Source organism: Saimiri boliviensis, chromosome 5 (genome assembly GCF_048565385.1).
Source record: "Saimiri boliviensis isolate mSaiBol1 chromosome 5, mSaiBol1.pri, whole genome shotgun sequence".
NCBI lineage: Eukaryota > Metazoa > Chordata > Mammalia > Primates > Cebidae > Saimiri > Saimiri boliviensis.
Window position 1 is genome coordinate 644,273 of NC_133453.1, and position 25,401 is coordinate 669,673.

General features: G+C 42.3%; 1 protein-coding gene across 12 annotated transcripts in view; it reads right to left on the reverse strand.

Moving 5' to 3' along the window:
* The window catches only part of FARP2 (FERM, ARH/RhoGEF and pleckstrin domain protein 2), a 145,325-nt gene that overhangs the window by 89,203 nt on the left and 30,721 nt on the right, over nucleotides 1-25,401 (reverse strand). For 11 of the 12 annotated variants that reach the window (XM_039469883.2, XM_074398718.1, XM_074398714.1 and 8 more), the window contains 3 exons: nucleotides 3,793-3,897; nucleotides 2,529-2,571; nucleotides 169-247 (listed from right to left, as the gene is read on the reverse strand). In XM_039469883.2, the coding sequence (XP_039325817.2) occupies nucleotides 169-247; nucleotides 2,529-2,571; nucleotides 3,793-3,897 (227 nt within the window). The remainder of the gene's footprint in view (nucleotides 1-168; nucleotides 248-2,528; nucleotides 2,572-3,792; nucleotides 3,898-25,401) is intronic. The other variant, XM_074398717.1, reaches the window with a different exon arrangement.

Sequence of the window (25,401 nt, forward strand, 5' to 3'; positions counted from 1 at the left end):
GTTTGTGCAAGCGTCAGTTACCAACATGCTTCTTTTAACCACTCTACATTATCACTTCTCTGTGCATATTAGACTCATTCATTCTTTCAATGAGCCAGGTGCTGTGGGAGATAACAGGTGAATACAAGATTCCTGCTGACAACAGCTTCAGCTCTGTGAGCTCTTTACCTTGTATATTCTTCTTGTAGCTGACCAGGATCAGGTGGAAAAAATTTTACGGCTAGGCGAAGCACCACATTCTTTGGCCCTGTAACAAAAAAATTTAAACTTCACAAATAAGGTCGATCTTTGCATTTACTGTCTTTTCATATATTACTGTATAACTGAGGTCATGCTTCCAAGCAGACTGTTAACAGCAAATATTTTCAAATAATATGATATCAAGAAATGTCTGCCCAGGTTTGGTGGTGTGCATCTGTAATCCCAGCCTTTAAGGAGGCTGAGGTGAAAGGATGGCTTGTGGCCAGGAGTTTGAGGTTGCAGTGAGCTACAATTGCACCACTGCACTCCAGTCTGGGCAGCAGAGTGGGACCCTGTCTCTGAACAAAAGAAAAAGAAGCATTTCCTGTATATGAATTTATGAGTCCCAAGTACCAATCACATAGTGAAATTTAAAATCTTTTGCATGGAGCAGGGATTACTCAAGAAAGCCTTAAAAAGAAGAATGAAATTGCACATTAAACCGGGCGCGGTGGCTCAAACCTGTAATCCCAGCACTTTGGGAGGCTGAGGCGGGTGGATCACGAGGTCAAGAGATCGAGACCATCCTGGTCAACATGGTGAAACCCCATCTCTACTAAAAATACTAAAAATTAGCTGGGCATGGTGGCGCGTGCCTGTAATCCCAGCTACTCAGGAGGCTGAGGCAGGAGAATTGCTTGAATCCAGGAGGCGGAGGCTGCGGTGAGCCGAGGTCGCGCCATTGCACTCCAGCCTGGGTAACAAGAGCGAAACTCCGCCTCAAAAAAAAAAAAAAAAAATTTCCAATATAGGTTGGGTGCAGTGGCTCACATCTATAATCCCAGAATTTTGGGATGCTGAGGCTGGCAGATCACTTGAGCCTAGGAGTATCAGATCAGCCCGGGCAACATGGTGAAATTCCATCTCTACCTACTGGTCCCAGCCAAAAAAAAAAAAAAAACCACCCAAATTAGCCAGGTATGGTGGAGCATGCCTGTCCCAGCTACTTGGGAAGCCAAGGTGGGAGGATCGCTTGAGCCCAGGAGACAGAGGCTGCAGTGAGCTGAAATCATACAACTGCACTCCAGGCTAGGTGACAGAACAAGACTCTGCCTGCCCTACCCCTACACACACACACACACACACACACACACACACACACACACTTACTCTCTCTATATGTATCTATTTTTTCCCCCAATTTATGTTTCAGGAAAAAAAATAATAAAAGAAGTTAATTTTTACAGTATTTTTTTTTCTTTTGAGATGGAGTCTCACTCTGTCACCCAGGCTGGAGTGCAGTGGCATGATCTCGGTTCACTGCAACTTCTATCCTCCCAGGCTCAAGCGATTCTCCTGCCTCAGGCTCCTAGGTAGCTGAGATTACAGGCACGTAACATCACGCCTGGCTAATTTTTGTATTTTTAGTAGAGACGGGGTTTCGCCATGTTGGCCAGGCTGGTCTCGAACCCCTAACCTCAGGTGATCCACCCGCTTCAGCCTCCCAAAGTACTAGGATTACAGGGGTGAGCCACTGTGCCGGGCCACTATCAGTAGTAGTAAGAAAAACATATTATTTTTGAAATCTGATTACTGTAAAGGTACATTATCTTAGTTTATATAACAAAGTTATTTTTTTCTTTCCTCAGAAATCCTTGTTCTGATATGACAAAGTTATTTCTACACGTTTTTCTTCAATTTATAATAGCAATACCAAAAATTATGGATGATTCAGACAACTACATATTTCATATGACACAATTACAGAAGAACTGAGAAATGCTACATGATTTAATTTTTAAAATTCAATAGCTAGATGAACAAAAATAATTATCTTGAGACTGAGGTGGGAAGATAGCTTGAACCCAGGAGGCTGCAGAGAACTGTATTCACGCTACTATACTCCAGCCTGGGCAACAAAGTATGAGACCCTGTCTCAAATATAATAATGGAATTGTTATTACTATATTCACAATGACAATTATGTTTATAACTGTAAAACAGGATTCACTATTTCATTAAAAGCTATTTAAATGAAAAATCTCAATGTCTTTTCATAACTGAGGAAGAAACTCTGTACTTAATTTTTGTATACTGGTCAAACATTAAGATGACATCAAACAGCACATACTCTTACTTCCAAATGAGAAGCGAGTCACCTAGAATCTTCTGAGTTAAATTTACTAAAACTAAACAGCAAAATTACTTCCAAGTTTATCTGCTGTTGGTGATTACTTCCTGCTAACCATACACAGTGTTGACAATGGACATTTGAACATGCCATTTAAGCATTCCAGAACAAAGCATCTTAAACGAACAGACTTTAAAGAGTTAAACCAAGGACTTACTTCGTATCTGCTTAATGATGGGTTTCATAGGTTCAAGCCAAATCTAAAGAAGAGTTAACAGAAGAAATCCGATCTATTAAATAATGTCTCTATTTAACAAGTATGCTATAAAAACAAAAATGGTTATGATTAGATAAATTTTTATGTCAGGAATATTTTGACTCTACCTCCCCTTTTGCAAGTTGAATCCTGATAAAACAAACGGTACAAGCAGCATAGCAATGCCTGCTTCAGGAAGCCTGGGAAAATATTAAAAGTGCTGTATATATACTGGATACCTCCATTCAGTTGCTGCTATGCACAGAATGGGTCCCAATCATTGTTTCTGGGTATTTGTTAAAAACAAATAACTATTTGGTATTACTGCATTTGTAAACAAACCGATGAGAGGACTTCTGCAAAAAAGAGGTACATCATGTCACTGGAACAGGAAACTTGGATAAATCCAGTCACACCGCCAAGGGTATCTGAAAGGCTGGACAGAACTTAATGATGCTGACATGCTTTTTATTTGAACTTTAAAGGGTTGGTGTATGTTTCTTTTTTTTTTCTGAGACAGAGTCTCGCTCTGTTGCCCAAGCTGGAGTACAGTGGTGCGATCTCGGCTGACTGCAACCTCTGCCTCCTGGGTTGAAGTGATTCTCCTGCCTTAGCCTCCCAAGTAGCTGGGACTACAGGCATGCACCACCACATCCAGCTACTTTTTGTATTTTTAGTAGAGATGGGGTTTTACCATACTGGCCAGGATGCTCTCAATCTCTTGACCTTGTGATCTGCCCTACTTGGCCTCCCAAAGTGCTGGGATTACAGGCGTGAGCCACTGCGCCTGGCCAATGTACATTTCTTTAAAACAGTTCCATCTATAAATATTAAAACTCCGTACTTTTTAAGGTTGCCTCTATTAAGTAAAATGAAGCATAACCAGTTAAGTTTGCTACAAATCCACTTTCAAAATGATTTTCATCTAGGATGTATGAGAGGTTGCTTTCATAACTTTTAAGAGAGTTTCCTCAGCACGTGTGCTAACGAACAGGACAGAATTTAGGGAGGGTGTGAATTCAGGCTTGGATTAAAGGCAAATATATTACCTACAGGTAGCAATAATATATTCCAATAGCAAAAATATTTGATGCTGATCATGTGACAATTATGAAAGATCCTGCTGGTGTCATTACAGCAGCCCAAAGGCTGCATGCCCATGCACTTCACAGGCATCCTACTACATGCCTAGGGCCTGTTTCTATCACAAATCAAAAGAACTTACCCAGTAGGACTGAGTATTTTGAAACTCCAACCCGAAGTAGTCGCATTCCACCAGATTCAAACGCTTCCACACTTGTGTCAGTAATAGCTGGCCATCGCATTTAGGCTGTGTGGAAAGAGGTGGGAAGAAGAACAAGGACTGAATGACTAAACAGGAAGGGTTTATGAAAACTGCATAAAACTACTTCCCACACATACAACTTTATTTGTTGCTTCACTTTGTCTTCCAGTGTATAAGATTTATAAACTATATAAAAAAAAAAAAGTCTAAGGCATTTGTGCTCAGAAACTGGCAACAAAATAAATAAAGCTAAAAAATTCCTTCCATTTTATATTTAGTATGTTTTTAGTAATATATCTTTGTAACTTTAGGGTACAGGGACCATTTCTAGTTTTGGTAAATATTTTATCAAATAATTTTGATGTTTACATCAGGTGTGGTGGCTCACACCTATAATCCCAGCAACTTGAGAGGCTGAGGCAGGTGGACTGCTTGAGTCTGTAAGTTTGAGACCAACCTGGGCAATACAGTGACACCTTGCCTCTACCAAAAGTTAAAAAATTAGGCCGGGTGCGGTGGCTCAAGCCTGTAATCCCAGCACTTTGGGAGGCCGAGGCGGGTGGATCACGAGGTCAAGAGATCGAGACCATCCTGGTCAACATGGTGAAACCCTGTCTCTACTAAAAATGCAAATCATTAGCTGGGCATGGTGGCGCGTGCCTGTAATCCCAGCTACTCAGGAGGCTGAGGCAGGAGAATTGCCTGAACCCAGGAGGCGGAGGTTGCGGTAAGCCGAGATCGCGCCATTGCATTCCAGCCTGGGTAACAAGAGCGAAACTCCGTCTCAAAAAAAAAAAAAAAAAATAATGAGCCAAGCATGACGGTGCACATCTGTAGTCCTAGCTACTCAGGTGGCTGAGGTATAAGGACTGCTTGAGACTGGGAGAAGGAGGCTGCAGTGAGTCATGATCCTGCCACTGCACTCTAGCATGGGTGACAGAGTGAGACCTTGTCTAAAAAAAAAAAATTAATATTTACTAAAAAGCTAGTCTTAGAGTCTCTGTTTACATAAGATCCCAGTAAATATTTGATCAATAGGAAATTACAAGGAGTAAAAAAAATATTATTTGGTAGTATTTCACATCAATGAGAAGAACTGTTCATAAAGGAGGTGGGGCAACTGACTGTTCCATTAAGGAAAACAATGGGCTGAGCATGGTGGCTCACGCTTGTTAGTCCAGCACTCTGGGAGGCTGAGGCAGGAGAATTGCTTGGGTACAGGAGTTTGAGATAAGCCTGGGCAACATGGCAAAACACCGTCTCTACAAAAAAAAAATTATATATCAGCTGGGTGTAGTGACATGCACCTGTAGTCCAAGCTACTCAGGAGGCTGAGGTGGGAGGATCACCTGAGCCATGGGGCAGAGGTGGTAGTCAGCCGAGATTGTGCCACTGCATTCCAGCTTAGGTGACAGAGTAAGACCCTGTTTCAAACAAAAGAAGAAGAAAAATGGAAACAGAGTTCTACTATACATTACTCACAAAAATAAATTCCAGTGGACCTAAAGACCAGAACAAAACAGAGAAGAAATTCTATAATCTGGGAAAGGTAAAGTCTCCCTAAGCAAAAGGAAAGGACAGATCTGACTAAAGAAAAGTGAAAACATCTGAATAGAAACACAGTCAGCACAGTTATAATCTAGAATCACACTGAAAAACGTTACAGTTTTTCATTTTGCTCTTAATAGATAAATATGTATAAATGGTTAGTAGGCATTTAAAAAGATACTAAATTCCTCTAATAATAAAACAGTGACATATTTTTCACCCATCAAAGAGGGTTAGAATGATGATACCAATACTGGTGTGTTTGTGAGAAACAGCCGCTTTCACAGAGTGCTGAGAAGAATGTAAGTTAATGTGATTTGTGAGGGGATAATCTGAAAATATCTTTCAAAATTTAAAGTTTGGATTTACCTTTGCCCTAGCAATTCTACTCCTAGAACTTTTTCCTACAGGTATCTTCACACAACTGTACAGACCTAAACATGTTAAGGGCAAATTCGGCAAAGAATTGATAAAATATGCCTGGCACTGTGGCTCATGCGTGTAATCCCAGCACTTTGGGAGGCCGAAGTGGGTGGATCACCTAAGGTCAGGAGTTCCAGTCCAGTCTAGCTAACATGGCGAAACCTTGTCTCTACTAAAAATACAAAAATTAGTCAAGTGTTGTAGCATGCGTAATTCCAGCTACTACGGAGGCTGATGCAGGAGAAGCGCTTGAACCTGGGAGGCAAAGGTTGCGGTGAGCCATGAGCCGAGATTGAGCCATTGCTCTCCAGCCTCGGCAACAAGAGCGAAACTCTGTCTCAAAAAAAAAAAAAAAAAAAAAAGAACTGGCAAAATTAATAATGACATATCCATAATGGACAATTATGCTACCCTTAAAAAGAACACAGAACTCTCTACGTGTTATTGAATAAAATCTACAACACAGTTTAATTAAAAAAAAAAAAAACAGGGACTGGCATGGTGGCTTACGCCTGTGAACTCAGCATGTTGAGAAGCTGAGGGTGAGGACTGTTTGAGGCCCGAAGTCCAAGATCAGAATGCACAACAAAGAGAGACCCTGTCTCTAAAAAAAATAAAAATTAAAAGTGAAAAGAAAAAAGGCCTCCATTTCTATACAGTGTATATAATGATTCCATTTTTTTAAAAACACACACGCCCCACGGATAAACTTCTATATAGTATTAAGTTTGGAAGGCTGTTCACTAAATCTTTAAAAGTAACCATCATTAAAGAACTGGGCAGGGGTGGAGGCAAAGGCATTCTTACTTCTTCACTTCTATGTTTGTTTGTTTATTTATTTATTTGAATGAAGTCTCGTTCTGTCACCAGGCTGGAGTGCAGTGGCACAATCTCGGCTCACTGCAACCTCCACCTCCTGGGTTCAAGTGATTCTCTGCCTCAGCCTCCCGAGTAGCTGGGTCTACAGATGCCGGCCACCACACTCAGCTAATTTTTGTATTTTTACTAGAGACAGGGTTTCACCATGTTGGCCACGATGGTCTCAATCTCTTGACCTTGTGATTCACCCGCCTCAGCCTCCCAAAGTGCTGGGATTACAGGCGTGGCCTGGCCTAAGGTCTCAATTTTTAATCAATAGGCACATATTCTTTGCAATTAACAAACAATATGTGCAAACTGGGGAGGCAAATGTCATTGTTCCAAAGGACATGATGCTCCTTGAGGTTTAATCACCAGATTCTCACTGTGCAAGAAATCCATTGTAACAAAGAAGTATGCATAATAAAAGTACAAGGACCGCCTCTTTAAAACGGGAAGGTGAGCTACAAAGCAACCTGACACGATAAATACAATTTCTAAATAACAAAAGGGCAAATCTGGGTTGAACTTGCTCTGATATAATTGCTTAGGGCCTCCTCCAGTAAGAACTCCCTCTGATGCCTGTGGGCATCTAGAGGAGGCCTGCCAGTGCTCCACAGGTGGTCCATCTAGAGGGGGAGAATGCAGCTAGACCAGGGTTTCTGAGGCTGTTAATAAGTCAGAAACTATGAGCTAATTCACTGTGGGCCCAAACAACCCCACGAAGTTCTCTCAAAGCCTTACTGTCTGTCCAAAACTCCATCCTCTCACCAGGATCACCAGGGCAGTCCTCCTTATGGTTCTCCTGAGTCAGGACTTGGGGTGGGGAGGCTACATACACCCCAAGTCCCTCACCCTGATACAGCCTCACACTACCTGGCTTCACCTGAGTGTAGGGGTAATAACATGCCCAGGCTATTCCATTAGAGAAAAATCCCCTCTCACTTCCTTCCCTTCTATCAGTTTCCAGTGCATGCCTTGAGAATCTGATAAAAAGTCAGCTCATTTGTGGTCTCTCGTAATTCAGTCAATTCTACCTAATTACTGCAGCAGCTGGTACTAAACTATAGAACTGCCCTTTGCACTGCTGCTGACCATGACCTGTTGATTTGTCTGGGTGTCTTTCTCCTACCAGACGGTAAGTTTAAAGGGCAGGGACTGCGTCTTCTCCATCCTAGCAGTTCTAGCTCATGGATTCCTGGACTGTCTGCCACTGCTCCTGATTCTGCTGGCTGCTGTGGGAGGTGAGTGTGCATTTCAGGTGGCACCAAGAATAGGAAATTCTCTTAGCTCTCCCCTCTTCTTCAACTACCTGGTTGCCCCGCTGTGAGTCAATGGGGAGGTCAGGGTTCACAGTCCTAACCTGAGTCCCTCCACTTCCCAGGGTAGTGCAGCCAGGGTTTGCTTCAGGAGGCCTGCCTGACTACACTGATGAAGGCAATATACACTAACTTTGCAAGTGCAGGCATAGTCACAAGACACCTGTTAACCAGCAAGGTCCAACATCCAGAACAGGGTTTTTAAATATGAGTCCAAAAAGTCACAGTTACATGTGTATTCATAAATATACATACATACATATGTGTGTGTGTTTAATCTTCAGTGCAGGGAGGATGATCTTTTCATGAATGGTGCCAGGGGAACTGTGTATCCATAGAGGAGAAAATGGGCACTGACTCCAACCTCACACCATGCACAAAATTAACTCAACATGAATCACGGAAAGGATAATAAGGCTCGGGGAGGGGCAAATATTTCTCAAACAGGACACAAAAAACACAAACACCCACCTCCAAAAGATACTACCTGAAAATTACAACCTGTACATCAAAAGATACTGTTAAGATAGGAAAAAGGCAAACCACAAACTAGAAGATATTTGCAATACAAAAATTCAACGAAGGGGCTGCACGTGGTGACTCACGCCCTGTAATCCCAGCACTTTGGGAGGCGAGGCAGATGGATAATATGAGATCAGGAGTTTGAGACCAGCCTGACTAAAAATACAAAACTTTTACTACTCTCTACTAAAAATACAAAAATTAGCCGGATATGGTGGCGTGTGCCTGTAGTTCCAGCTACTTGAGAGGCTGAGACATGAGAATTATTTGAACTTGGGAGGAAGAGGTTGCAGTGAGCTGAGATGACGCCACTGTATTCCAGCCTGGGCCATACAGCGAGACCCCCATCTTAAAAATGAACAAAAACAAACCCAACAAAGATCTTGTAGCCAACATATATTAAGATCTACATATCATAAGGAAAAACAAGACAAACCAATTAAAGATAAACGGGCCAAAAGACTTAATTAAATAGGCAATTCACAAAAGAGGATATTCAAATGGCCAATAAACAATGAGAAAAGTTGGACAATATTACATCAAGGAAATGCACACTAAAACCGCAATGAGATACCACTACAGCCTCACTAGAATAGCTGAGAATATAAACATGGATAATCTCAACATTGGCAAGGAAGTGGAACATCTGGAGTCTCAAATACTGTAAATTTGTATGATCTCTGGAAAACTGATAGTATTTACTAAAGCTGTACAGAAGTATAACCTATAACCTAGGAATGACAGTCCTGGGTATAAACCCAACAGAAATGTCTGTTTATAGAGATCTAAAGACATGTTCAAGAATGTTCAGAGCAGCTTCATTGATAGTAGCTCAAAAATGGAAACAACCAAAATGTCAATTAAACAGCAGAATGGATAAATGGTGATTTGTTTTTACAATGGAATACTGCCCAGCAATGAACAAGCAAGCAAGCCACAGTTACATCAACAACACTGATAAATTTCAGGGTACATAATCTATTCATGTATATGATATATACATACATACTTATATGAAATTCAAGATCTGGAAAAACTAATTTATAATGCTAAAGATCAAAATGGTGGCTACTTTTGGGGGTCATAACTGAGACAGGCACAGGGAGCCTGTTCTACACCATTCTCCCATTCTCTGGGTAGGGATACATATGTGTCTACAAATGTAAAATTATCAAGCTGCACACAAAAGATACATGCACTTTCTTTTTCTTTCTTTTTTTTTTTTGAGATGGAGTCTTGCCCTGTCACCAGGCTGGAGTGCAGTGGGGCAATCTCAGCTCACTGCAACCTCCGCCTCCCAGGTTCAAGGGATTCTTCCACCTCAGCCTCCCGAGTGGCTGGGACTACAGGTGCATGCCACCATGCCTGGCTAATTTTTGTATTTTTAGTAGAGACGGGCTTTCACTATGTAGGCCAGGATGGTCTCCATCTCTTGACCTCATGATCTGCCTGCCTTGGCCTCCCAACGTGCTGGGATTACAGGCGTGAGCCACCGTGTCTGGCCATATGCACTTTCTTATGTAAGTTATACCTCAATAAGAAAGTAATTAAAAGGAATAAAGGTTAAAAAAAAAAAAACCTTTGAAGTTCATGGAAATTGATCTTTCACATTTTATAGTAATCCTCTCTACAAAAATCTCTGAGCTGTGAACTTTGCCTCTTCTTGATAGACCAAGAGCTCATAACTCAATGAAGCAGCTGATTCTACCACTGGACAGCTCTGCTTAAAAATAATTCATAGCCTTTCATCTAACTGTCTCTCCAACCTCTGCCTCCCTAAATCCTCACCTATTCAATCTCTTTTAGACACAGTTCAGCTTACCAAGGTCCCTTTTAAAATGGTCACCCAGAACAGAACACATATTACAGAAATCACCCCAAAAAAGACAAGTTTGGTACAGTACCAAACAGTATGAAGCAAACTATGAAGTTTGATCACTTAACATTGATCACTATATGCAAATTAAGTTAATTAACAAAACTGTACACTCCGTAACAAATTTTCTAAGGGACTACACCAAAACATCCATCAATCTAGTTTAATTTTTTAATAAATCATTTTAAAAGTACTAAACATAAAAAGAGAGATAATTTGTAGGCAATGTTTCGGGAGGGCAGAAACCATATTATGAACTTTGTTCAACAATTAGATCACCATACTCTTGGAGACTTTCAACAGAGTTATCCCTGAGGATGGAATCCCAAGCGGTTCTTGATATTTCAACTCAAATTGTTGAAAGAAAAAAAAAAAAAAACCTGTCAGAGAGCCCTTTTTGTCCCCCACACAGGAGACACTCAGATGTTTATTAACGAATAAACAAACCCCTTAATAACTGAAACACTTATTTCATGACCATAAATACTGAAGTCCAACCTGACATAAGCTGTTAAAAGTTGGGTAACTCGCCGGGCGCGGTGGCTCAAGCCTGTAATCCTAGCACTTTGGGAGGCCGAGGCGGGTGGATCACGAGGTCAAGAGATCGAGACCATCCTGGTCAACATGGTGAAACCCTGTCTCTACTAAAAATATAAAAAATTAGCTGGGCATGGTGGCGCGTGCCTGTAATCCCAGCTACTCAGGAGGCTGAGGCAGGAGAATTGCCTGAACCCAGGAGGCGGAGGTTGCGGTGAGCCGAGATCACGCCATTGCACTCCAGCCTGGGTAACAAGAGCGAAACTCCGTCTCAAAAAAAAAAAAAAAAAAAAAATTTAAAAACCTGGGTAACTCATCATGACCAGAAGTAGCAGGCAGTGTGTGAGGTACAATGCAGGCCACAGAGAAAGGCTCTGCCAACAGGGAACACTAAGTCCCAGCCAGGTGACCAACGTCTTCCAGCCATTCTTGAGCTGCCCTCAATGGCATAAATGCATGGTTTCCAAGGACGTCAAGAGATTTGGGAAGATGCTGACCTGTTATTTTTCAAACCCAAAGAAGACCAAAATAGAAGAAATAGGTTTATGAACGGTTTAGACTGTATAGCTAAAGGTACAGAGATATATTTTTAGCTCTTTGAACCTTTTGGTGTATTGTATAATAATCTCTAAAACAGCACCAACAGCCGTCTGAGCCAAGGGTCAGGCATCCTTTGCTGTAGGTGGAAGAGAGGCACGTATTCTCTAGGCCCTTATGGCTCCTGAGTTGATCACAAGGAACAGGTTTCCTCACACTGTCCTAAGAGCAGAGGGTTTGGAGTGGGAATCCTGGTTCCTACTTGGTGGGTATGCTTAGCCTCAGCTTCCTCAGCTGAAGAACACACACAACTCTTACCCTGAATGGGTTTTATGGGAGTGTAATAAGGCAGCATGGGAAAGCTGCTCAACACACACCTGGCACACATCTCCAAGTCCAGTACTGCTGCTTGCTGTTTGCCCACACAGAATCACATGAGCATCACCAGAAACCATCACACACAGTGAGGGCTCACGCCCCTCCTGAGTAGGGTCATTCAGAACAGGTCCTCAAGCATGCAAAGCAGCTTCTTAATAGGGTCTACACAGAGTAAGACTACAGATGAGAGGAAGAGCCCTTTGATTCCATGATGGGTGCGTGTAACTCAACACAGTATCCAATAATTTTTTTCCTGCCAACACGTAAACCATATTTTAAAAAATCACAGTATTTTCCGTAACGTATTTTAAAGAAATCAAACTTTCAAAATATTTTTAAAGACTTCTTGCCAAAGTAATTTTTCACAGTTCAATCTCCATAATTTGCATAGGTGGTTTATGATCTGGACAGCAGCTCATCAAGTGTCACCATCAGTTCTATTTTGAGTGTCCCTTTTATCAGTCACATGTCCATTTTTACCCTTTCAAATTTTCTCGACTTAAAATGTACCTTCTGGTCCTAAAAATACAGAAATTCACTATCAAAAGGACTATAATAATCACCGCATGTTCCCAAAGTGGCACATGATCAGATGACACAAGACTCTGCCTGCACTAGGCTGGAAGGCCTCACAGCCACTTAGAGCATGGGCATCATCCAGATGCTCAAAATGAAAGACAGCGATGGCATCACATTCTGTTTCCTGCTGAACTCAACAGCGACTCAAATCATAACTGTGTTTCAAATTCTAGGCTGGAGGAGAAACAGTATTAAGAACACAGTATAAAAAATATTAAGTTAAAAAGCAAAATTTTGTTCAATGTTTCCAGTTTTCTAGTTGGTCATGGTGTTAAAATCCTTTTCCAGGCTTAGGTATAAAGAATATTGTTAAAATTCACATTTACAAAACTATTAACGACTTTGTCTAGATGAAAATGAGGGACTAAGGCTTGGCTAACAAAGTACTTCTTTATTCTTTGTCTTAAGCTCTGTGGGAAAATTCTTCTTGAAACAGCTTGATTTTGTCCTTTAGTTTGTTTCATGTGCTCATTTACAGTTCACTTGCCAGTTAAACTCTTCTATCTAGATGGCCACTCCTACTACAGAATTCATATCTGTACTGTTAGTTTCATTACTTAAGATTTTTATTGTCTAATAATTAGATCAACCCCAAATTTCCTTTCATATTATACTGTACAATGAAAATAATCTTGAGAGCTCAAACGGAAACTGTAGCTACATTCTTTGAAAGGTCACCAACATTTTTGATAGGCATTTCACTCTCATTTTGGCATATTTTCAAATCTTGGGTTCTCACAATTCCTAAAATACTGTACACATAACCTCTCCAAATTGCACTAAAAATCATAAAGAGTAGTGTTAAATCAGACAGTATAAAGATGTTGACTGCTACTTGTGCTGCTTTTTTTTTTTTTTTTTAGATGGAGTCCCACTCTGTTGCTCAGGCTGAAATTCAGTTGTGTCATTTTGGTTTACTGTAACTTCTGCCTCCTGGGTTCAAGCGATTCTCCTGCCTCAGCCTCCAGAGTAGCTGGGATTGCAGGCACACACCACCACACCCAGCTAATAGTTTTTGGATTTTCAGTAGAGACAGGGTTTTACCATTTTGACTGGGCTGGGATTACAGGTGTGAGCCACCACGCCCAGACTGCTGCTTCTGCTTCCAAGGGAAGGGTTCTGTATCATACAGGGACAAATGAATCCCCAGATACTTCATCTTTCTAGACTAAAGAGACCAGCTGGCATATCAATCATCTCTACCATAAGATATGGGCAAAAAATGAGCTTATACATCAATGGATTCATCCATACCCTAGCTCTTCTACAATCGTTTCCCTTAAACTACTCAAGGAAACGGTACAACATGAAATTCCCCAATTGGGAGCTGTTAATACTGGTGACTCAGTTACCTATTTATTGCCTTTCCATTCCAAACCCACCCTTCTTTACCCTGCTTTGTGACACAGGAGCAGTACCCGGTAGACATTCCTTCCACATCAGCTGGCTCTGCCAGTAGAGGGCTCTGAGAAGATAAGACAAGAAGGGCCTTCTCTCCTCACTTCTGGGGCTTTGGCTTTCTTGCTAGCTGTCTGCAGGAGAGCCAGTGGCTCACACCATCTTGTGAGTTTCACTGGCACTCCAGTCCCACTGGTGGACAGTTTCCTCCCTGCCAGCCAGTTCCCAGACACCTTGTGAACTTCACCATCTAATGGGTCTGCACCTCAGTCTTCTGGGAGGGGGCCTCTTTCAAGTTTGCTGCTTCTTGTGTATTTCTTCCCTCAGCCCTGGGGTGGCAGCTGCTCATCACATCTCCTGGCCCTGTATTCTTTACCATTTCCCTCCCATCTTAGTAGTTAATCCTCTGTTGCTGGTTAATCATTATTTCTATTAAATTTCCCAGTTCAAATTACTGGTACAGTTTCTGTCTCCTGACAGGACCTTGAATGACTCAATGGGTATATTCTGGAAAATGACTATACAGCTTTAACATCTTGAGCTTGGAAAAAAAGGGTTATTCCTCAAGAGTGGGGGGAAAAAAAGCCAAATGCACAGTGGTCCTCCTAACTACTGCAATGTAGTGGCACCTGAAGCTCTGCATGAGATGAGGCTGAAAACTGGAAGTATAATCATTAAATAGAGATTCACTTGGCATCTATTCTGCTAGTTAGTGAACTGAATTCCCAAATTCATCAGGAGAAGAAAACTGTGCCTTTGGCTGGGCGTGGTGGCTCATGCCTGTAATCCCAGCACTTTGGAAAGCCGAGGTGGGAGAATCACGAGGTCAAGAATTCGAGACCAGCCTGGCCACTATGGTGAAATCTTGTCTCTACTAAAAATACAAAAATTAGCCAGGTGTGGTGGTGTGTGCCTGTAATTCCAGCTACTCAGGAGGCTGAGGCAGAAGAATCGCTTGAACCCAGGAGGCGGAGGTTTCAGGAAGCCAAGACTGCGCCACTGTACTCCAGGCTGGGTGACAGAGCTAGACTCCGTTTCAAAAAAGAAAAAGAAAACTGTGCCTTCCAGTGCTCTCAGGAGTAGGGGAAGGTGGGCCTGAGAACACAGAATCTTCAATAAGCGTCCTAACAGAGAGCCCAGTAGAAGTGTGGAGGGGATTGCCATGTAGAACACTCACTGATTAGTTTTTCACGTCTGTTAAAGTCTTCCTCCACCCAAGCAAGGGCACATCAAGGACACACCCCAAGGTGAAGGAGGCTCCGTTTCACTACACAACCCCATTTCCCCAACACAGTCACAGACAGTGTACCACGAACATCAGCAGCCAAAGAAGAAAACTGCTACTAACTGGCTTGTTTTAGGAGTTGGGCACACAACATTTAATTATTTTCTTCTTTTGTGCCTTTCACTTTGTATCTGGGAAAAAGCAAAACGGAAGAGTAGCTCAGTTCAGCAATAAAATCTCTCAACGCAGGCTCTTAAGCAATTCCTTTCTTTCTTCTTCATCAACCAAAAGAGGTTCCAGTAGCTTGCCTGTCCTTACTTGTGTGTACTTGTGAAAACTCACACACAAAAGGAAATGTGCCTGTCAGCGTCCCCACCCACTCATTATGGCCAGGACGCAGTTCACGCCCACGGTCCTGTGGCCAGGTGGCTGTCATTTTCAGAAGGGAAGCCTGCCTGGGAAATCAAATAGCAGCCTTTAAAAAAGGCCAACAAGACCATTATTGATTAACCTGAACCTCATTTGCAAAAATACACAGACACTAAGAATGGTTAAGACATTTAAACCAAACTCTTGAACTATAGAGACCTACCTGAAAAGCAGAGAAATTAGCCACCAAAGAATGAGTAAACATGGTATACCAAAGAAAACATAATCTAAAAAAATAAGATCCTATGTATAACTACTGCATTTGTATAAAAATAAAAATGAGAAATTAGAATTAAACAAAAAAGTTTAAGATTCTCAAGAAGGTCAGTGTTAGAGGTAAAGGTATTCATAAAATGAGAGGAGACTGGAAAAAGAATCCAGTTAATTAATGAAAAGGGTTGACTCCAGAAACCAAACCCCAACAGGAGACCGAAACAACAGATGGCCAAGACCTGAATCTGAATCACTGGTGTGGAAAAATAAAGAGATGCATTCTTCTAGAGATAAAAATGATGAAAGAAAATGCAAACTCAGGAATCACAAACGTGTCTAGAGGAACCCAGGAGAGGGGCTGTAGCAGATGCTGGGGTGTGATAACCCAGGAGACACTCGGTGACGCCCGTCCTGAAGATGGCAGTGTCAGCTGTCATCTCGTTAGTCATTTGCTGGACTTGCTCAAAATCAAAAAGGTAAAGACACAAAAACGTGAACTTTATTTTCAGCAAAACCTGGAAAATCTCAAATTGTGCATCGCAAAATTGCGGGGAAGAGCACCACCAGCAATAGGGACAGCGCGAGGGGTGTGGACATCTGTCTGGGGGCACAAGCATAATGCCACGGGGCCAACTTCAGCAGAAGCGCCAAGAACACTTATCAAAGGTGAAGGGCACGTTGAGACGCAAAACTTAAGTCCCTTGCTTGTAAGAGTAAGGATGGGTAGAGATTTAAGTAGCAGGGTCCAAGTGTGGGCCCAGTTTGGCTGGGAAGAGCAGAGGTGACAGACTAAAGAAGTCGTCTTAAGCAAGTCAAATCTGAACCCACACACCAACCTCAAGCCATGGCATCAACTTTACATTTCAACTAGTCTATGACCAGCCAGTCCCCAAGAGAACCTCCTTAAAAGAGCCAACCTGTGAATAACTTACCTGCTTCAAAGATGGGTGATCAAAATAGACTAAGCGCTACAAATATTCAAAGGTATTCAAGATAAAAAAGAAATAGAAAAAAAAATCAGATGAACACTCAGCAAAAAATTGTTGCCTCATAGAGATGAAAACTGTGACCAAAATTTCACCATGATATTAAAAACTATTTAATAAAGCAATTGCCTCTGTAATACAAGAGCAGAAAATTACAATACTGGAGCTCTAGCAACAGAAGGAAAGACAGCAGTTAGTTACTCGAAGGAAGTGGATCACCTGGGTGAGAATTCTTGAGCTCCTGTGTAACCCTGAGTAAGATTTTAAATTGAATTGTCTTACTGAGTTATAAGATGTCTTAGTTGGTTCAGGCTGCTATAACAAATACACCATAGACTGGGTGGTTTTTAGTAAAAAAAAAAAAAACATTTATTTCTCACAGTTCTGGAGGCTGGAAGTCTGTGGTTAAGATGGAACTAAAGAGTTTCTGGTGAGGGTATGAGGCTTGGTTTACAGATGAGCATTTTCTTGTATTCACAAATGAAATAGAGCAGAGAGACAGGAAGAAAATTCCCTTATGTCTCTTATTCTTCTAAGTCCAAAGAGTTTTTGTTTGCTGCTGTTGTTGTTGTTGTTGTTGTTGTTTTTCAAGACAAAGTCTTGCTCTGTCATCCAGGCTGGAGTGCACTGGCACAACCTTGGCTCACTGCAACCTCTGCCTCCCGGGTTCAAGCAATTCTGCCTCGGCCTCCCAGGTAGCAGGAATAACAGGCACTCGCCACCATGTCCAGCTAATTTTTGTATTTTTACTGGAGACAAGGCTTCACCATGTTAGCCACGCTGGTTTTGAACTCCTGACCTCAAATGATCTGCCCACCATGGCCTCCCAAAGTGGTGGGATTACAGGCATGAGCCACCTCACTCAACCTCATGTCTATTCTTATAAGGGCACTAATCCAATTTGTGAGGGCTCCAGCCTCGTGACCTAATCACCCCAAAGTCCCATCTGCAAATACCATCATATTGGGGGTAAAGTTTCAATATACAACTTTGGGGAGGACACACACACCCAGTCCATGGCATTAGAGTCATTTTTTTATTATTTTTTGAGACAGGGTCTCACTCTGCTACCCAAGCTGGAGCAGAGTGGCATGATAACAGCTCACTGCAGCCCTGATTTCCTGGGCTCAAGCAATGCTCCCACCTCAGCCTCCCAAGTAGCTAGGACTCTAGGCATGTACCACCATACCTGGTTAATTTTTTTGGTTTTTTTTGTAGTGATGGGACCTTGTTATGTTGCCAGGCTATAAGAATTATTTTAAAAAGTATATTCTAGATATAAGTTCCTTGTCAGCTATATCTTTTGCAAATATTTTCTCTCATTATTTTTAGTTTCTTAATAGCATCAGTTGTAGCACAAATTTTTTTTAATGAAGACCAATTTATTTTTTCTTTTGTCACTTAGGTTTTCTTCTAAGGGTTTGGGAGTCTCAACTCTGATATTTACATTACTGATCCATTTTAAATTAGCTTTTGAATATGGTGTGAAGTAAGGATCCAAATTCATACTTTGCCTGTGGATATTCACTTGTCTAGGCACCATTTGTTGAAGACCATTAGTTCTCCCATTGAATTGTCTTGACATTCTTTTTGAAAATATCAACTGAACATAAATGTAAGGGCTTATTTGTGGACTCTCAAGTCTGTTTCACTGGTCTGTAAGTCTATCCTTATGTCATACCACATTGCCTTGATTACTGCAGCTTTATAGTAAATTTTGCTACAGAAAAGTGTAAGTCCTCCAACTTTCTTCTTTTGTGAGATTGTTTTTGGCTATTTTAAGTTTTGGCTATCCCCTGCACTTCTAAATACATTTTAAGATCCACTGTCAATTTCTACTAGAAAGCTAGCTGGAATTTTGATGGCAATCACACTGAATCTGCAGAGCAGTTTGAGAGCACTGCCATGTTAACAATATTAAGTTTTCTGATCCATGAACACTGTCTGTCTTTCAACTTATTTAGATTACCTTTGATTTTTTTTCAATACTTTAATAATTTTCAGTGGAGAAGTTTTAAGGTTCTTTTGTTAAATTTAATCCAAAGTATTTTATTATTTTTAATACCATTGTAAATAAAACAATTTTGTTAATTTTATTTTGGAATGGTTCATTGCTGGTGTATAGAAATACAATCTATCTTGTATCCTGCAACCTTCCTGAAATTGTTTATTAGTTCTAACAGGTTTTTTTTTTAAGGCAGGTGTCTTAAGATTTTCTATATATAAGGTAATGTCTTCTGCGAACAGTCTCACCTCCTTTCCAGTGTGGATGTCCTCCCTCTCTTTTCTTTTCTTCTTCCTCCTTTTCTTTTTTCCTAATTGCTCTGGCTAGAACCTCTACTACTGGGTAAGTTTTTCGAAAAATCTTTGTACCTCAGTTTTCCCAAGTATAAAAAAGAATAACAGTGCTAACAGAGAAGACCAAATAAAATAATGCATACAAGATGTTTTAGAAGAACAACTAGAATGCCGGGCGCGGTGGCTCACGCCTGTAATCCCAGCACTTTGGGAGGCCGAGGCAGGTGGATCACGAGGTCGAGAGATCGAGACCATCCTGGCCAACATGGTGAAACCCCGTCTCTACTAAAAATACAAAAATTAGCTGGGCCTGGTGGCGGATGCCTGTAATCCCAGCTACTCAGGAGGCTGAGGCAGGAGAATTGCCTGAACCCAGGAGGTGGAGGTTGCGGTGAGCCGAGATCGCGCCATTGCACTCCAGCCTGGGTAACAAGAGTGACACTCTGTCCCCCCTCAAAAAAAAAAAAAAAAAAAAAGAAGAGCAACTAGAATGTGGTGAACACTCAATATTAGCCATTAGGTTGTACGTAAAAACACACTTATTCCTAGATCTACAGTAATCAGTTAATCTCTCTCTCTTTCTCTCTCGTTTAAACGATTCAGAAAGGCTGATGAAAGAATGGCATGGGTATCCCAAGCATATTTAAAATAAAAAACAACAACAAAAAGCAAGGGGACCTTGGTTACATGGTTGAATTTAGGCCAAAAAGGCACTAAGTGATTCAAAAAAAGGACACTTTAGAGGAAAAAGTGTTATTGAACCCATGCCCCAAACAGTTAAAGAAACCAGTGACTAACAGGAATGCTTGAGTTACAGGATGGCAGGTAAGAAAAAAGCAGCTTGCTGAAACTCCCTCTGCTTGTAAGATAACAAACCTGGCTGAAATTGGTGGGAACCAAGGTGACCAACCGGAGTCTGTGCAGAAGGAGCTTGCCGACATCACAGCTGAAATTTCTTCACGTTTCATACTCACTTGCCATGAATTTGCACATGCAACGCATGAGGAAGCATGAAGAGATAGCTGCACGTGCCCAGGGGACTTTCCAAACCTCCCCTTTCCCTTTGACAATCACTAACCAATCTTTAAATGCTTCCCCCAAGATCTCTCCCTTAAATAAACTGTCTTACAGACAGAATGGGAAGACAGATCTGAGCTGGCCTCCTGTCTCCTTGTTGGTTGACTGGCAATGAAGCTTTTCTTTTCTTAGAATCCAGTGCTGAGCGGGGTGCAATGACTCGTGCCTGTAATCCCAGGTACCCAGGAGAATCAGGCCGGGGATAACTTGGGGCCGGGAGTTTGAAGCCAGCCTGAGTAATAATAGTGGGACCCCATGTCAAAACATGTTTTAAGATTATTTTTTAATTGGCTGGGTGTGGTGGGGCACACCTGTAGTCCCAGGTACTTGGAAGGCTGAGATGGGTGGGTCACTTAAGCCTCGGAGTTCAAGGCTGCAGTGAGTTATGATTATGCGAACGGATTCCGGTCTGGGTGACGGAGCGAGACCCCGTCTCTAAAAAAATCAAATCAAAACAAGCTGGTGCCATATGCGTGTCAGGCAGCCAGGCCTTTTGCTCAGTAACATTATGCCCATTAAGATATAACAGTTATATATAATCTCTGTACAAATAACCATAGTGTTGACATTCATAAAATAAAAATTACAGGAGGTCAAAAGAGAAATATATATATGCACATTCACAATGGGAAGCTAATTCTTCTCAGTACTTAAGTAACCAAAAGGACAAAAGTAGTGATACAGATGGGGTGTGTATATATAAAAGTCCATAAACAAGTGCAAAAAATGTCTAGAGGAGTTAAATGGATGATATGACCTACATGTTCATATTCTGACACCTGGCACTCACCATGACCTATTGTGATAACAGCGGTGGCTTCACAGAAGGGCAATGTTAGCACCTTCTGGAAGGTCACAGCAATGGCCCCTTGCACCTAGCGCACTGAAAAGAGCTCACATTTCTTGAGGACACAGCAGCAACCTTCCTTCTCACCAAGCCCAGTGCCTGAGAACCCTTCACTCAGATGCTTAAGGAGCCTCTCAAACTCCACATGACCCCAAACCAAAGCAGCTCTCCCCCTAGTGCAGGACATGGGAGCTCAGGCCCAGACCTCGTGCCATTTTGGCTCCTGGGATTCTGATCCTCCACATCAGCATCAGAAAATTCTGCAGGCTCCACTTTCAAAATTTCTCCAGGATGCAACCGGTTCTCACCACCTCCCCTGTTGCCTACTACCCAAGCCATGTCCTGGGTCACTGCAATGCCACCCAAAGGCTCCACTCTTGCCCTGGCCTGGCTCTGGACCAAGTCATCACATCCTGGGTGGAGTTCCATTCCCTTCCAGGTAAGCAGAAGCCTGCCCAGATGCCACCTGCTCCATTTCCACCGCATGGTCTCTTGCTGATCCCCAAACATGCCAGATGGGGGCCATCTAATGTGATCCCATGAGCCTCTGACCGACATGCAGGAAAGGACTTGGGGGGCCTCATCGGGGCGGCTTCATCCCCAGAAAGCTGAGGTGTTGCAGTGCAAGTGTCAACCACTGTGACCACATAGTTTATGAAATAATCATGTAACTTAAAAAATACACATTTAACACTCTGTAAGGTAAAAAAGCAGAATGCACTCTTTCAAAGAACAGAGATAACTATAATTCCACCATCAGATCTCTGAAGATTCCTGATTACTTTCTATACCTAAAAATGATCAATAACGGGCCAGCCGTGGTGGCTCACGCCTGTTATCCCAGCACTTTGGGAAGCCGAGGTGGGCAGACTGCCTGAGCCTAGGAGTTCACAACCAGCCTGGGCAACACAGTAAAACCCGTCTCTAAAAAAGATCAATAATGTAGAATTAGCTTCTTTATGTGATGCTGATATGACCGAAAAATGCTCCCTAGAAATGAAATGCCAACAGAACCTTGAAAAGCACCGCACCTTCTAGCTGTGGAAAAGAAGGCTCTGAGGCCTGTTTTGTTCCAGGACTGAATGGAGGGCAAGAAATGAGGGTGAGAAAGAAATAGCATCAGCGGAAGGTACCTGATGGAAAGGCAGGCTGATGGGGCCTCAGGCGGGAGGCCCACACTCCAGAGCCTGTGAACTCTTCTCAAAGTCAGCAGTCCTCAATTCTGCCTAGAGCACCCTGAGGCATTTCCGAACAATACAACACAGAGCAGCAGGCTGGGGTACAGCTGAGTCTAAAAGGCTGTGGGCACTAGAGAGGAGCAGAACCCCAGGACAAAGTGGCTGGTGGCAGCAATCAACAGGCCAGGAGTGGTGCCACTTACAGCCCACAGTAGGCCAGGTACAGGGCCCAGAGCAGAGTGGGGTTTCCAGAGTAGGGAAAGGGACACAGAGAACAAAGGGACTGACAGAACACCAGAAGCACGAGGCAATCCCCTAGGATGGGCCTGTGTGGGGGAAGGAGATGTAAGATGGCATGGCCACTTTTCAGAGCAGTGTCACAGCATCTAGTGAGGACTGATTCACACACGTGCATGTGATGACACCCAGGAGAATGCAGCTATACAGCTGGTCACATCCAAGCACGGGGAACAAGCTTAATACTCACCAACAGGAACAAAAGTGAATTCTAGGATATGTGGGAAGCAGCAGAACCATCCGGAGCTAGACATTTCAGTGTGGCCAAGCAGAACAGGCCAACAATGTCAGGCATTTCTGAAAGTACTATGTGACCAGGAGGTGTGTCCTGGGCAGCTGAGGGAAGGTCTGCAGAGGAGAACTGTGGGCCCTTCTGTCCTCTGGGGCCTGCCCTGGCCTGCAATCTACATGGCCTCAGCAGGATTAGATGGGCATTCATGGCACCCTATCCTCTAGCCACAGGTCCAGGTGGGGCACCTGACCAAACTGTTTCAAAGAATCCCTTCTCCTAATCTCCAGCCCTGGAAAAGACCCATGTCCACACTCGATCATGGGGTAAGGGTTGAGATTTAAAACCTGGTCCTAACTTGCCCCAGATAGAAGCCAGCTACAGAGTGGGGATGAGTATGCTGGTCATGGAGACCCAGAAGAGCCTGCTCAGTGGAGGCAGGGCACGTTCAACATGCCCTACCCACCCTCTCCTCCTACTGGCTCTGACCTCTTCGGGGAGTTGGGTCAAGAATGCAGGCATTTGAAGTTTCAGGGGAGGGATGAGAAGAACTGAAGGTTAATGACAATTCAGAGGCAGTCAAGTAAAATATAGTATGGGTTTGGCATCCCTAATATAAAAATTTGAAATGCTCCAAAATTCAAAATATTTTAGTGCCAACAGGATGTTCAAAGGAAATGCTCATGGAGCAATTCAGATTTTGGATTTTCAGATTAGGGATGCTGGACTTATTAATAAGCATAATGCAAATATTTCAAAATCTGAAGAAAATCCAAAACTTGGCCGGGCACAGTGGCTCACGCCTGTAATCCCACCACTTTGGGAGGCTGAGGTGGGTGGATCACCTGAGGTCAGGAGTTCAAGATCAGCCTGACCAACACTGTGAAACCCTGTTTCTACTAAAAATACAAAAAATTAGCCGGGCATGGTGCTAAGTGCCTGTAATCCCAGCTACTTGTGAGGCTGAGACAGGAGAAGTGCTTGAACCCAGGAGGTGGAGGTTGCAGTGATCGGAGATCACACCACTGCACTCCAGCCTGGGCAAAGAAGCGAGACTTTGTCTCATTAAAAAACAAACAAATCCAAAACTCTTCTAGTCCCAAGCATGTCAGATAAGGGATACTCAACCTGTACATGCTCAGCTTTTCTGGCCTCCCGCAAACAACAACAGAATCAAATTCTTTCCTGATCAAAAATGGGAGAGTTACATGGGTACGAGCAGATGAAGGGGTTTCTGAGTCGGGGCTCACAGCTCAGGTGAGTTGGCCACTCCCTGTGTCACCCGATATGCGACCAACCACATCAGGTGCTAGAACTCTCTGGTGCTCAAGTAATGGTGTTCAAGTCCAGGTGACCCAGTCAGCAAGTTTCACTTCCACAACCTCTGCTGAGATCCTGAAATAACTTGGTTATTCTCTGCTACATAACCACTGTCATGGGGTTTTCACTGGTACAGGGGTCAATAGGATGACATATCCCTAATTCTTTGCCATTTGGTGGCCTAACTTCTTTATCAGTCATCCCTGCTGTGTAATCTAACACAGACTGTGATATACCAACCTTGCTTGTGTATGTGTGTTAGGGCTTGGTGAGGGACCTGGCTCTGGGAGTGCCAACATCACCACTGGGTAACTAAGAATAAAAATGTCCACGTCTCTGCTGTGCACCACCCTACCACATTCTTGAGCATCAGGGTCAAAGGAACAGATCAACTTTCCAAGACAAAATAATAGGTTTTAAAAGCTAGGGCAGAGTCACATAATAGCTTGGTATCCCAAAAATACATAAGAGCTTTTGTATAAAACCTCTTCTATCCCCAAATTTCAGAAGCTGAGTTACTAACTTTTTCTTTTGAGGTCAGACCAAAATAAGTTCTAAGGCAGTTTATTCGCCATATTTAGGATGTTCATGTGGAGCAATGACAAACATCTGGCTACAATACTTACTGGAATTTTGACTATTTCTTCCTACCAGAATGAAAACATTAAGTTTTTACTGAAATAGCAAGTTAAAGTCTTCTAGCATGGAACTTCATGACTGAGAATTTGTCTTCCTACTTGTCACATATTTAACCTAAAGTCTCTGCAATTCTAAAGAAAAAAAGAAAGAAAAAGAAAGTCTACCCTAAAAACTATATGTTAAAGAAAAGGGGAACATGAGAAAGTAGATGAACAATAATAAAGAAAACCCTCGTGCTCATTAGATGCAATCCCCACTTGTCAGCAAACACGAAGGACATTTGCTGCCAGGGGCAAGGCCTTACACCTCTAAACTGCATCCCAGACAGTTCTTTAAATCTTTAAGTATCTCTTCTCCATAATACAAGCTTTCAATCACATTAACTCCTAAACCTAAGAGTGAATTATGAACTAATGAGAGTGTAATTGTTCTAGACATCTTGCCCTCTAAAGAGCCTGGGAAGACTTTCTAGAATGGGGTCTCAATTATGTACCTCACCTCTCCTTCCACTGCATCCAGCAATGGAGTTAGACACTTTCACAGCTGGTGTGGCTTGGAGCTGAGAGTATTTCTACTCCATGAGTTAGCACACAAGACAAGGCAAGTTGACACACAACTTTCAGATGGTTTTAAAACAAATTAATGGCTCAAAAACAAGATTCTTTAGAGATGAGGCCAAATTTCTATGTCCAAAACCACAGAATTAATTTTATCAACTAAAAACAAATCAAGGCTTTACTAGATAAAAAAAAAAAACCTAGTTACTGACCTTTGATTAGCTAAATATCCCATTAATAAATGTCAAAAGTGGCTTAAAATAAAACATAATTGAAGTC